General features: G+C 42.0%; 1 protein-coding gene across 1 annotated transcript; it reads right to left on the bottom strand.

The window, feature by feature from the left end:
- Positions 1-7534: 7534 nt before the first annotated feature.
- Positions 7535-8353, bottom strand: LOC134643804 (claudin-20-like). The gene has a single exon (XM_063496374.1). It carries the CDS (start codon positions 8351-8353, stop codon positions 7535-7537), a length of 819 nt encoding a protein of 272 aa, XP_063352444.1.
- Positions 8354-14526: the final 6173 nt, after the last annotated feature.

Below are 14526 nucleotides of genomic sequence, written 5' to 3'. Positions count from 1 at the left end.
CTGACAGGAGCTTCCACGTGGTGCTGAGGCAGGTTATTGGTCGGTAGTTGGAGAGGACCAGTGTTGGTCAAGTTACTTGAAAAAAGTAATCAGTTACTAATTACTGATTACTTCCCCCAAAAAGTAATCCTGTTACTTTACTGATTACTTATTTTCAAAAGTAATTAATTACTTAGTTACTTAGTTACTTAGTTACTTTTTAAAAACACAATTTACAACCTGAATAGGTGATAAAGCAATAGATCTTTCAGCCCAATTCTACTTTTTCTGCATAATCCATCATACAAAATGTAATCAAATGGAAACGTCTCTTTTTAAAACTTTAAACTTTAAATCTTTTAACTTTATGCATCAAGCAAAAACTTAATTATATGCAACATTCTGTGACTGGAAGAAATTTGTTTAACATTTAAACCAATTTTCTGCACATTCCAGCATATAAAATAAAATATTTTTTTGTATTTACACTCACTCTTTCAAATAGATGAAAGTAAAACACAGCAGAAAATAAATAAAATCAAAGACTAGCGGTCCTGTTGCTCTATTTTCACCTATAAGGCAGGAGTGGGTTAGGCGGAGGTTTACCCTGGTGCAGGTGTGCCGCGGCGGTCAGTTGAAGAATCCGCGAGTTTCTCTGTGAATTTCCCATTACGTCGTAGCGCACTCGCTGCTTGCTTGGAAGTTTAGGGGTTTTTTTCGCTGTAAAAAGAAGTTTTCTTCCCACGCGCAACGGACACTAATGTTTTTGTCACTTTTTATGGAATCAAACTCAAAATTAGGTCAGTACTTCCACGCTTTAAACGCTGCATGCTATACTCTCTCCCGCACTCGATATATTGTCCATTGTTGATCTGCACACAGCTGTTGTCACGAACGTCGCACTCGCTTACGTCACTGTCATGAGACATTCTCGCAAAAAAATCACGGTTTTAGTAACACAGTAACGCAGCGTTCCTACATGAAAGTAACGGTAATCTAATTACCGTTTTTGCAATAGTAATCCCTTACATTACTCGTAACGCGTTACTGCCCATCTCTGGAGAGGACCGGTCCCTTCTGGGAGTCCTTGAGGATCAGGACTGTCCGGCCTTCCGTTAGCCATTCTGGGTGTCTCTCGTCAACTAGCAGCTGGTTCATTTGTGCTGCCAGACGCTCGTGGAGTGCAGTCAGCTTCTTTAGCCAGGAGGCGTGAACCATGTCGGGGCCTGGTGCTGTCCAACTCTTCAAATTGGAGACCCTTTCTTGGATGTCTGCCACTGTGATGGTTACTGGACCCTGTTTAGGGAGGTTGCTGTGGTCTGCCCTCAGATCCACTAGCCACTGAGCATTGCCATTATGGGTTGCGTCCTTCTCCCATATGCTCTTCCAGTATTGCTCCGTCTCCAGCCTTGGTAGTGCTGTTCTCATATTGTTCCCCTGCCACTGAGAGTACACCTTGGCTGGTTCAGTGGAGAACAGCTGGTTTATTCTCCTACCTTCAATTTCTCTAGTGTACCTCTTTAAGCGGCTGGCCAAGGCAGTGAGTCGTTGCTTGGCAGTTTACAAGGCCTCAGGTATGGATAGCTTGCTGTACTTCTTAGGCACCTTCTTCATTCTTCTTACTGGATACAGACAGCCCAGGCCTGAATCAAACTTGGCACCTTCTTCATCGCACCTTTCTGCTACTCCGATGGTTGGCTAACTTCCCTCCGTGCTTCCTTGATCTTAGCCTTGATCTTAGCCTCTAGCCTCCTTCTCCATGGTGGGTACTGCCCCTTGTGGCTGTTCAGCTTGTAGCCAAGCATCTCACTGATCACTGCTGCCGTATTGTAGATCAGCTTGTTAGTCTCAGTAATGGTAGCTGTAGGTATCGTCCGTAGTGCTGCATTAACGTCATCTAGCAGACCTTCTGAGGGTACTTCACGTAGTCTTGGTAACCAGCTATGGGGGGTCCAGGTTTCAAGCTTGGCCATGATCCTATCTTTTAGGTCAGTTCCTCTCCCACTCAACGATCCTTCTCCTATCGCACTTGGGGCTTGGTACCCAATCTTGGGTGGGGGTAATGATATCTCCCCCCTGACCTGGCGTCCTGGCTCCCCCTTGCCGTAGCATTTATGTTGTACCTCGTCAATCTCTAGCTGTGAGAGCAGTCCCTTCTTTCGAATGTTGGAACAATGAGCTACTAGTTGTTTCGCCGTCATTGTGGATGTTGGGTATCGAAGGATCCATAGGTCCCACATCCTATTCATGTAACCCCTTCCGCCAGGGTTACTGCATAGTAGCATTCCAACAACGCCAGCAATGCTGACACAAATTTGGGTGTAAAAACATCAATTCAGTCTAATATTTGCCAAATAAATAACAATATATTTAACTCGAAACAAGTTTTTAAATAGATTTCTATACAGTGGGGCAAAAAAAGCATTTGGTAGCCACCGATTGTGCAAGTTGTCCCAGAGGTCTGTAATTTTCAGCATAGGTTCACTTCAACTGTGAGAGACAGAAAGTAAAAAAGAAATGCAGGATTGTCTTGTAGTGTCCTGCGGGCAGGAGGAAGAACCCAAATGCAGGACTCTCAGACCGCAAAAATGAAACTCAAAGCGGCAGCTTTATTATCTGGGAAAACTCGAACATGAATACAAGGAAACTAAAAACTAGAAACTTAAAACTCAAAGCACTAACTATAAAACTGGGGAAACTAGAAAACAAAACTGTGAACAGAGATTTAGAAAGCTACCATAAACACAGAGGTAAAAACAGCACGGAGAGGGTACAAAACGATAACGAGCAAGGAAAACACAGGGCTCAAATACACAAGGGAGTAACCAGGGAATGGGAAACAGGAGAGAAACACAGCTTGGACCTAATTAGACATGACGAGACGGGGAGGACGCAAAACATAATACACTGACATAGGACTTGGACTTTCAAAGTAAAACGAGAAACACACGAACACTGAGGCAAGGATGACAAAGAAGACACAGAGAACACAGAGACCTGAAACGTGGGACAGGAAGGCACAGAGTAGACATAACACAGAACACAGGGGAGGCACATAAACAAAAAATTAAAAACTAGAAATCATGATATACTAAAGAACTAGGGAGCTAGAAATACTAAAAACCAAAACCAAGAGACTAGCAGTGAAAACTTATAATGAAATCAAAGATCAATAATAGTATAAAACTCAAAACACTGCGTCGCAGACCCAGGACTGCGACAAGGATTACAGTTCACCTCAATACGTAATGTAAAATTGGTTGGCAATGACAAAGGTCAAACGTTTCCTGTAGGTCTTCACCAGGTTTACACACACCATAGCTAGTATTTTGGCCCATTCTTTCATGCAGATCTGCTCAAGAGCTGTGATGTTTTGGGCTGTCACTGGGCAACACAGACTTTCAACTCCCTCCACAGATTCTCTATTGGATTGAGGTCTAGAGACTGGCTAGGCCTCTCCAGAACCTTGAAATGCTTTTTATGTAGCCACTCTTTCGTTGCCTAGGCGGTGTGGATCATTGTCATACTGGAAGATCCAGCCATGTTTCTATCTTCAATGTTTATACCAAAGACTTCTATTTTGGTCTCATCTGACCACATGACATTCTCCCAATCCTCTGCTGGATCATCCAGATGGTCTCTGGCAAACTTTAGACAGACCTGGAAGGGGCTTAAGAAGCTGTCTTAAGAAGGGGAACCTTTCTGCAGGATTTTAATCCATGATGACGTAGTGTGTTACTAATAGTAACCTTACTGTGGTCCCAGCTCTCTTCAGGTCATTGACACTGTTGGGAAGGTTGCTTTTAAAATGTATTCCACTACAGATTACAGAATACATGACCCAAAATATAGTTTGTAACGTATTGCGTTAAGTTACTCAATGTGAGTAACGTATTCTGAATACTTTGGATTACTTATATAGTCACGCTTTTTACAGCTACATAAATGTACTATTGCTGTGTGATTTATTACTATTGCTGAAGGCTTCTCGCCACCGAGCTAACATTATTAGCTGACGTTAGTTGAGGTTAGTTCATAGACTGCGGACTATTAGACTTGATGGATAGCATTAACAACCTGCAAATAATCATGTGCAGTTCTGCAGTTTTGTAAATCTTAATATAAAATGAGTAACAGTAGGGTGGCCATTAGGTAAGGCTGCACTTTTTCAGTGATCTCGTATAGAAAACGGTTTCTGCATCAGTAGTATGTTTTCTTTCTGCTTTCAGAACTGTACATGATTATTTGCAGCTAGTAGGTTGTAATGCAGCCTTCAGTAATAGTAATACATCGAAGCAATAGTAGCAATAGTACATCAAAGATACTGAAGCAGCAAATAACCCAGATTGGTGTACTTTGTGCAGAGAAGTGCTAACAGTGTGGTAGAAATACACCTCACTCCCAGGTTGGTTATTGTTCTCTATGGTGTACTGAGAACTGAAAATCTTTGACATGTTCAAAACAATGAATAAATTGTATAGTCTTTCTCTACAGTTATACAGCAGTAAGTATCCTGGTGTGACTTGTGTTGTGTTTTATCCAAGTTCTGGTAGTGCAGGAACTGTACATTAAGGACTTACACATATTTGTCCTTTATCTAAAGGTCAAATCATCCTCACTAACTAAGCCAACCACATTTTTCAGATATGGTTTTAATGTGATTGCACTGAGGGAGATGCTTCTGCAGACAAATAGACAGCGTGGGCGCTCAGCTCAGTGCTCTTTTCCTTGATGGGTGATCATGTGACTGACAGCTCACTCAGGTTAAAGGACACTTCGCCTACCAAATGCACATCAGACTGCGGAGCTTCCAGTCTCCATCAGGGTTTAATTTACATCCAGAAAATGACTTCATGTCCTTCTCATTCAGCTGACACGGGATGCTGTGGAGGGGGTCTGTATGCTGTGTGCATCCATCCGTGGTGAGAGGATAATGGGAAAGCAAAGAGCATCATTACCCCTCTCCATGCTGCTGTGCACCTCTCACCTCCCCCCAAAACATCAGGAAAAGGTGGAGTGGATGTTGTTGGGTAGATGCTTTGGATTTGGACTTTAAATCGACAAAAACACTGAAATCAAGAAGCTCGTCATTGTTTTTATTGCTTCAGGCACAATCTGTTCAACAGCACCGTTCACTAACTTTAAACAGCAACTGAATCACTGACAGCATGAACTCAATGTGAAACCACAGCCTCTGACCAGCAGGGGGCACACGACCAGATGAAACTATGCACCTTTTGCATCTAAGACACTGTGATATTATAGCAGTGCTTTAACACTTTATTTTACTGGTGTCGCTAATCCTCCAGGAAAGATTTGCTGTGAATCACAGGATATTTCTCATGAAGTAAGGCAGCTTTTTTTGTGCATTACAGATTAAATCAACTCAAAAGTTTCAAATAATTAGATGAAAAATGCAAATAAACTAAAGTAAAATATTACTTAGGCAACAGTTTTTTAAAATAAACTTTTGTTTAATAATTTTATTCTCACCACATAGTTTTTAAAATTGTTCTTTAGCTCATCCGGCCGAAGGACCAGTGAGGTCGTGCCGTGGTGAAGCATTCGTCTTATCTCCAGAACTCACAGCGATTCCTACGTCTTCTACAGTTTTGATATGATTTTAATGAAACTTGCACACAGTTATCAGTTAATGGGTCTTTTCAGAAATTGTGCCCAAGGTGATGTTTGTAATGTTACAGACAATAATCTGTGAACTATGATGGACCATGAACAGGATGAGCTAAGACATACATTTTTTTTTAACTCACCATCTCCTTGTGTTAAAAAAGAAAAAAAAAGAAGAAACTAAACAAAACAAAAAAACAATAAAAGGAATTTTGTCTTAACCATCATTGTCCATCAAAATCAGAACCAGACTCATGGAAGATGCCATTTAATGACTTTTAGTCACTTTATTCACTTTGACATTGAATTCTAATAAAGTTTTATGGGTGACATTAGCTAACATGCTGTTATTTGCTAATTTATTGTTAGCCGAGTTGACTGCTGCTAATATTGCTAATGCTGCTAACGTTCTGTGGCAGATTTCATTGTGGTTTACGGCTGTGCTGTTATCCAGCAAAACAGCTACAGTCAGCTTCGTTAGCATAATTAGCTTACCAGCTGGTATGAAGCAATTATCACACACAGTGATCAGCAAGAATGCTACTGACAAAATATTAAAATGAATATTGTTGCTGCATTTCATGCCATGATATACATGGAAGAAAGTGTCTGTGTAACCAAGTAAAAATGAGTGAAGTGGATAAAATGAGTTAGATTAAATTAAATTACAGATTTTCTGGGTTTGAACTTGGAGGAACTCAAAAATATACAAAGTAGCAAAATTCATCAAATTTGTTCAGCTGTTTTTAGACGTTTTAAGGTGTTTTAAAGTTCCCTTTATATGTTCCACAGTTTTAATATTCTGTGACTAAAAGTTCAGCCCTTTGAGACACTTTGTGATTACTTTCTCAGTAATTATAAAAACACTGATGGAATCATTTGGACTTGTCAAAGTGTTTTTTCTGTGATAACAAACAGCTGATTTGGAATCAGTCTGTTTACTGGATATTACTGAAAACTAGCTGCAGATGATCCAATCCTGTTCTTACTCTTGTTTTTTAAATGTGGATGTCATGGATCTGAAAGCACTCGGCGTGTTTCATTCACACTGAACAAACAGTGACAAACAGGCGGAGCTGTTGCTGTGGTGATGAAGCTGCTTAAAGCTTTTTTTGATCGGCTGCATGTTTTAAAATAAGATGATCCTGAACTGTTAGTGTGATCTTTTTATTTATTTCTGTTTTTTAGGAACATGCAGCACCGCAGGGGGAAAATGTGTCATTTTGATGTTGTTGGTTCTTAACTTTGATCACCAATAATTATCACTTTGTGTGATATGTAGAGCAATATGAACGACTTAGACTTCACAGTGACGGGTGACTTTGAGCCTCACTCTGAGGATGTGCTGATTCAAACAAACAGTTTTTTTTTCAACTTTTTGACATTATTTTAAAATTTTCGATTCACAATCCGATGATGTATCTGAACATCACATAAACATCATCTACACAGTATTATTAAAATGTATGGCCAACATGTCTTTCTGAAGTGTAATGCAGCGTTTGGTGTGTGTGTGGTGGGGGGGTTTGGCTTTTAAAGTCCTGTCACGGCCCCAGAAAGCTTTGGGCCGGCCCTGTTAGTGCATGGCTGAGTGTATGAAGGCAGACTGCAGCTGCAGCTGGAAAATAAAGTCAAATGGTGGCTTTTCCATTTCAGTCACAGCTTGAATGTCTGTTTTTTTTTTTTTCTCATAATCAGCAGGTTCGGTATTTTTGCCTTTAGGCCTTTGGTATCAGAAAGCTGTGGCAGGCAGTTTTTAAAGGATTTACAGTCTGCAGATTTTTTCTCTCTGCTGCTGAGACGTTCGACTCAACCCACAATCTGTCATTTTCAACATTTGGTAATTTTCCCATTCACACACACCTCCCCCTCCAAACGAGCCAGAGCGCCTCAGCTTCAGCTCCACGTTTCAGTACAGCCGCGAGCTTCAGACGTACTCCTGCAGGCTGTAGCTGTCCTTGATGTCTGTTTGAGGGAGTTTGGATGGAGACGAGTGATGCTCCTGTCCCTTGCGCGGCGTGGGTTTCTCCAGCTTCACGCCGTCTACCTGCAGCTGGACCGTCTTCTTTCTGTTTTTCGGCTGATTGCGTTCCACTTGCAGCCCCCGCCTCCTCTGCTCATCTGGGTGCAGCGTGAATCTGTCGGGGTCGGCGGGGGAAGCGCAATCCGGTCGTCTCGTTCTCTTCCCGGGACACGACAAACAAAAAATGACCCCCCCGGCCAGGAGGAATCCAGCAGAGATGAACGTGACGCACAGAGCTCCGCCGGGCTGATATTTACTGCTGTCCGGTAGGTCTGTGGTCAGGAAGGCAGTGATGACTTCGTTGGTGAACCAGGATGCGGGGACGAGGCAGAGGAGGCTGGCCAGGATGAAGCAGCCCCCCGCAGCAATGGCCGTGTGCCCCTTTGCTCGGTGGCTGCCCCCCCAGCGAGTACATTTGAGCCCCAAAGTGGCGAGACAGAGTCCGAACAGTGCCACTACGCAGGACAGGACCATGCCGGTCCGCGCGGCCTGAAGGTGCGGCGGCAGCGACAGCACCGAGTTCTTTACGGTACAGCTGAAGACGCCGGAGCTGTACCACACGCAATCCATCCACAGACCCTGCATCTGCGATATCGGGGTCATGATGCTGGTCCACACGTTGATGCTCACCTTCCAGTTGGGCATCAGGGTGGCCACGACAGCACCGAGGACGCCCAGGAGTGCCAGGGCGAACGCCAGGATCTGAATAGCGGCGGACAGCATGGCTCACCCCCCCTACCTCTGTCCCGGGCAGGTCCTGACAGCAGATAATTCCTCAGCTCAGGCTCCAGCGAGCTGCAACCAGAAGAGAAATGAGAATTGAAGTGAGCGTGGGAGCGTGACGGGCGCACAGCTGAGGCTGCTGATGGGAATCTGTGTCTCTGTTTGGGGGGCGAGCTCGATGATTGCCTGCATTAGCTGATGTGGTGATCACTGACACTCAATTATGTCCCTTTAAAGCTGCAGCAGCGCTCCCTCTGCAAAGACACAGAGCAGAAACTCGGAACTCTGCTGGAGTGAAGTTGTCTCCTGGATGGAGTAAGCACCGGAACACGAACAGGAGTTCTCCTCTGAAAAGTTCACCTGTGTCGGGCTCTGCCAGCGTCTCCTCAAGTGACTGCTGGAGATGAAGCAGGGAAGCGGCGTGAATGAAAACAGAGGGCGTGTTGGTGAACAGCCTCTAACTACCCCTCTGCCTGCTGTCTCCTTGGCAACTGTACATACAGTTTCATCCCATTCTGCGTCCTGAAAGGAAACACCAGGCGTCCTCTCCGCAATCTCACTGTGAGCAGAAGAAACTGTCCTTCTGAAAAAAGTCTGCTCCAGGAAATGTGTTTCCGCCTCCATCACCTGAAGGTCACTGGCTCGGCCGAAGGAGCCGCAGAGCGGCGTTCTTATCTGATGAGTTGATGGCGGGGTGCGTCAGCTCCACAACGCCGCTGAAATATTCTCCTCTGACTGCACGAAATCTGATTTTTACCTCAAAATGTTTGTTTCACTTTCTTTTCTTTACATTTTGGTCTCGGTTTGGGTTTTTTTTGGGACTTTCGCAGGCTTTTGAAAAAACACAGCACCCCCTCTGAAGCTGACAATAACCACGGAGGTAAATGTAATTACTGATTATCAGCGATCACATGTGATGTCTGAGTCCTCGCTTTTGAACGTGCCACATTTTTAAAACAATCACGCTGCGGCGTCGAGTCATTTTCTCTGGTTTGGAGATAAAACCGTGGAGCAGTTTCTCTTCATGGGGCTGCATTGTGAGCCGAGGTGTCGCCCGTCACGTGACCACGTGAAGAATCGCCCACTGCAACACGCTGATAAGAGTCTGCAGCCCGCCCACCCGTTCTATAGTCAGTCAGTCGGTGGCAGCCTGTTATTACCATAATCCTCAGTCTGGCTTTATCAGCTCAGACCTGCACAGACACGACCGGCTTCCTGTAAACATATGTCGGGTTTCTGCAGCCGGTGGGAAAACACAAGTTTAAAGACACACTGGCGTCACTGCCGCCATCATCGCTGCGTAATTAATGTTGTTCTGTTGATACAGAAACAGTAGAAATGGATAAAAACACAATAGAGTCGACTGTGTTTCCCACCAGAGAACCGCAGAGGTGATGTCATCACCATGGTCACATGGCGAGGTGCTGTGGCGTTGATGTGGGCACATTTCGGCTCCCTGGCCCAAACCCGGCCTTCGGAACATGAGCCGCTGTGACATCATCACCGACGACGGCAGGTGACACAGGTGACCTCGCCTACTCAGGCTTTCCGTGTTGAATATTTAATATTTGGTGACATTAACACAATATGTTCATTTTTCTTTGCAGGTTTTTTGGGGATGTAATTGTGGTTGGAAAAGAACTAAATCTACTGAATCATTTTAATAAAGTGATAAAAGAATAATTTAATCCCTTTTTGTAAACGTCTGTTTAAGGAACTCGTGTAAAAATATTTATTCACTCTGCACATAGCTGCTTGGGTCGGCCACATATTCATTTAATTCCATAATTTACATCATTTCCATAATTTCAGATTTATTTATATTTATTATATACTTAATTTGCCCAGTTTTAAAAAATTAACTTAATAATTTAATATCATACATAAATCATGTGTTTTTTAAAGGAGAGTGTGAAACTTTAAAATAAAATATTAAAATATTCAAAATATAAAACAGACAGAGGCGAGATGCTAATAAACAAATGATGTCAGTAAAACTGATGCAGGTTAAAGTCATATTACAAAAGTAACAGATGAAGGCCGACTCCTTTCATGTCACATAATACTGTTACTACTACTACTAATAACAACAACAATAATAATAAATGTAAGCTCTTGCACTGCAGCGCTGAGCTGTCTTTTCTCTGTGGAGGTGTTTATTGTCCTGAGTGGGAAACACTTTTTATTCTGTGATTCATGTTTGACTGAATCAGAAACACTGTCATGCTTTTCTATGGGCTGTTGTCGGTAAAGATTTGGTTATTTCCTGCATTTTATGACATGTGGGAGTGTCCTTGAATGCACCGCCAGATTTCCCAGCAGTCCAGTTTATTAATGAACGTCTGTGCGTGTCGTCCCAGATCTCTGACTGATCTATAAATGTTCAGGTAATTGTGAGAGGCCATGTTTGTGTCTTTCATTTTGTCCCGTTACTTGTACATCCTCATATTATAGAAGCTGTTTGGTGTTTTCTTGATCATTTATTTGAGCTGTTTGATCCTCGGAGTGTTCTGCTCCTTTACATCAAGTGTTTTGAGCCTCCTGCAGTGTTTGGGTCTCTTGTTCTGTGTTCGTGCACATGCTGAACAGCCTGTTTTAACATCCAGCCGCTTGACGTGTCGCTCAGCGATGTGAAACCAGGCGGCGGGCTATTAGAGGCGGGTCTCCGGAGGGTTGAGTGGCCGCCCGCGGGCCTGAATGTCTGAACGCTGCAGAGGACAAACTGAGAAGCTGCTTTTCTGTCCTTTAAGGTTTTTCTTTTATCGCCGTGTTTTTCTGTTGTTGTTCAGGAAGTCTGATTACTGGCGAGCAGCTTTTTTTTCTGTCTTTTCTACTTGTTTAAAGACAAAAATAAAGAAATTAATTTTATTTTTATCTTTTGTATTTTACATTTAATAATTCTCACATTTTATCATTTTATTTATATATTTTTTTCTTTGTGCAGCTTTTTGTAAATTCTTTTGTTTTAATTAAAAAGAAGCATTTTCGTTATTTTAAATGATTTTTATTTTATTTTATTTAAAGATCATTTTGTCTCTATGACTTGTTTGGATGGGGAGAGTTTAAATTTGGTTTTACAGTTGCTTGTTTAACTTTAAAAAAATCTGTTTGCATTTATCATAATCAAGGTTATTGTTAAAATTTTCATACCTTGTGATGATTCGTGGGTCAACGATCTTCAGGACCACCTCCGTGGGGATGTCCCCCAGCGGGGATGAAACACCCGGGAATCCACGCTGCTTTTAGAACCAAAGAGGCCTCTGTGATGAGACAAGACTGTGACGACCTGGATGGTCAAGGACTTTATATAAAATTTAATTGATTTTTCTTTTCATGCACCTGTAATTTACATTTTGTAAATTATTTGTTTTATATTTTTAAAATTAATGTACTGGTTTCTGTATGAAAACATACACTGACATCAGTGTGTGTTTATGGCATAAAGCAGCCTAAATAAAAATGTTGCCAGTAATCACTTGGGAATGAATCTAAATAAATAAATGATCCGTTTTCATTCTGCTGTTTTCATTCAGTAACATCTTTCTGATTTCTCAGTGGTTTGTTTCTCTGATGGAGAAACATAATAAATCTGTGTGAGCTCAGCAGTGTGGGTGGATATCTTTGCTTCACACTCTGCTGATGTGAGCTGACTCGATGAGGAGGAAGAATGAAGAAGAGTGGAAGGATTTCCTCTAACTCCTCCTCAGTATCCACAGAGCCACACAATTCCTCATTCTTTCACCCAACACAGCTGAAATTAGCTTCACATTAAAGTAGATAGTTTGACCTTTGACCCCTCAGTCACAGTGATAATAGTTTGGAGCTGAATCAAACCATCTGGCAGAAACAACCCCCCCCCCCCCCCCCCCCCCCCGAGGCTCCATCAGCCATCAGTCAGCAACCAGAGGGGGATATAAATGAAGTGCTTTATCTACGCTCAACACACACAGCCTGAGAGTGTGTGTGAGCATGTGTGAGTGTGTACGTGTATTAATATCTTTGTGGGGACCAAAAATTAGAAGTTTACTGTACTTGTGGGAAACAACAGACCTTATGGGGACCAAAATCCTGAAGGCATATTTGAGACTCAAAATGTGGTTTAATGTCAAGGTTACAGTCAGGTTATGGTCAGGTTTAGGCTGAGGGTTAGGGTTAGGCATTCATTTTTGATGGTTAGAGTTAGCGGCTGGGGAAAGCATTATTTCGTGTCTTAATTCTATGGCTAAAGTTTTAATTGCTATTCTCTTTTGTTTTATCAGTTTTTAACTGTATTTTTATTTATTTGTCTTATTTATCGTCAGATAGCTGTTCAGCACTTTATTTGAAAGCACTTTATAAATAAAGTTATTATTATTATTATTATTATTGTTATTATTATTTCAATTAGATGTCCTGACAAGGATATAAAAACACGTCTCTCTCTCTCTCTCTCTCTCTGTGTGTGTGTGTGTGTGTGTGTGTGTGTGTGTTACACTGACCTTCATCATGAACGCTGCTGGTTGATGTTTGATCTGCTCTGCTGCTGGACTTCAGTCAGAATTTAACAGAAACTTTGTTCCCTTATTTAAAGATATTATTTTCTAATAGTTTTTATTTAATTATTAAAGTAGCTTCATTTCAGTTTAATTAGAAATGCTCTGCTTTAAAGTCAGCCTAAACATGCTAATAGATGTTTTTTCTTCCATGTCACAGTAGTTCTGTGTTGTTGGTGAAATATCAGTAAATATTTATCCCAAAGCAAAATTAATGGTATTACACGAAGTTAAACATTTAAGTCAAAGACAGATAGCTTAAATAAGTAGAAATTATAAGGCTGATGTAGATTTTTCTGGCTCACAAGATTTGAAGATTTTTTTGGTCAATAATTAATATCTTGATGGTTAAACTGTCCATTATGAAAACGTTTTCTGGTTCTTTTCTTTTTCTAGCATCTCTTTTCCAGTTCAGCAAACATGGTGCACGATGGCTGTAAACCCTTCATCCACCCCGACCTCCTCCTACCTCCTCTTATTGATTCAATCAATAAAACGTCTCAACCTCATCCCACTAGAGATTACTCTGCATATAACTGTAGTTATTGTGAAGGCTATTTTAACCCCTGAATGCGAAGATACGGGGCAAGTGAAACTGATGCAGGATTAACAGACAGAAAATCACAGATTTATTTTTATGCAGAAAGGTGAAGAAAACAAAAGCAAAAACAGTCACTGAGCAAATACACTGACAGAGGACACAACAAAGACCAGATGCAGGAGATGTATATAGATGCAGAAAGTATATAGACACGAGAACATTAGGACAGAGTAGACACCCCTGGGAGCACACGATCTACCTAGAAGGGCATAAAAGGATGAAACACAGAGTGACGATCGCAGGAAAAGGAAGAGATGAATACCAGGACTAAAGACATAGCCAAGACACGAAAACCACAAAAACACAGAGACCAGAACGACACGGGGACAAAACTGGGGAGACGAAAAGGGTAACAAAGCACGGAGATGAGACTGGGACAGGCTGGACACGAAAAGGGAATCAAACAAGATCCAAGGAATAGAAATATAAAAAGCTCAGAGGCACTAGGGAACACTAAACTCAGGACTAACACAGAGCTGTATGTAAAAATGTCTCAAATTCAAGGGAACAAATACAGAGCCCTCCCACCAGCAGCAGTTTCTTACAGCTTCTGACATCGAAGTGTTCAAGCTTTCCGAATGGATGGTGAGAGTTTAAGCTAAAACCCTGTGAGTTCCTGTCCTGTATATGTGTGTTTAAATGTCCTGCTGCTCTCACTGACTATGAAAGCAGAGAGTGAAGTTAAAAACTCCGGGGCTTCATCAGGCCCCCAGCTCTTTCGGGGTCTCTGCAGGTCTTCAGAGGTTCCTCAGTCGGGATTAAAAGTCTTAAATGTAATTAACAGAAGCCTGACTCTGTCTCTGTGCTGCAGATGGAAACATCAGGTCTAAATGTTCCTGCAGATGTTCTTTGCCTGACGTGACAGTAACTGTGCTGCAGGATTTTTTTATATTACTGATAGAAAAAAAACAAACAATAATAACAATCATAGGACTATATGACAAAACACAAGAGTTCATACATAGGACAGGGAGCGCTGCGTGTGTTCAGCTGCACAGTCTCTCCTCTTTTACTGGTAGGAATGCTTTTACTCTAGATAC

The sequence above is a fragment of the Pelmatolapia mariae genome, linkage group LG15 (assembly GCF_036321145.2).
Source record: "Pelmatolapia mariae isolate MD_Pm_ZW linkage group LG15, Pm_UMD_F_2, whole genome shotgun sequence".
NCBI lineage: Eukaryota > Metazoa > Chordata > Actinopteri > Cichliformes > Cichlidae > Pelmatolapia > Pelmatolapia mariae.
This window is presented reverse-complemented; position numbering and strand designations above follow the sequence as displayed.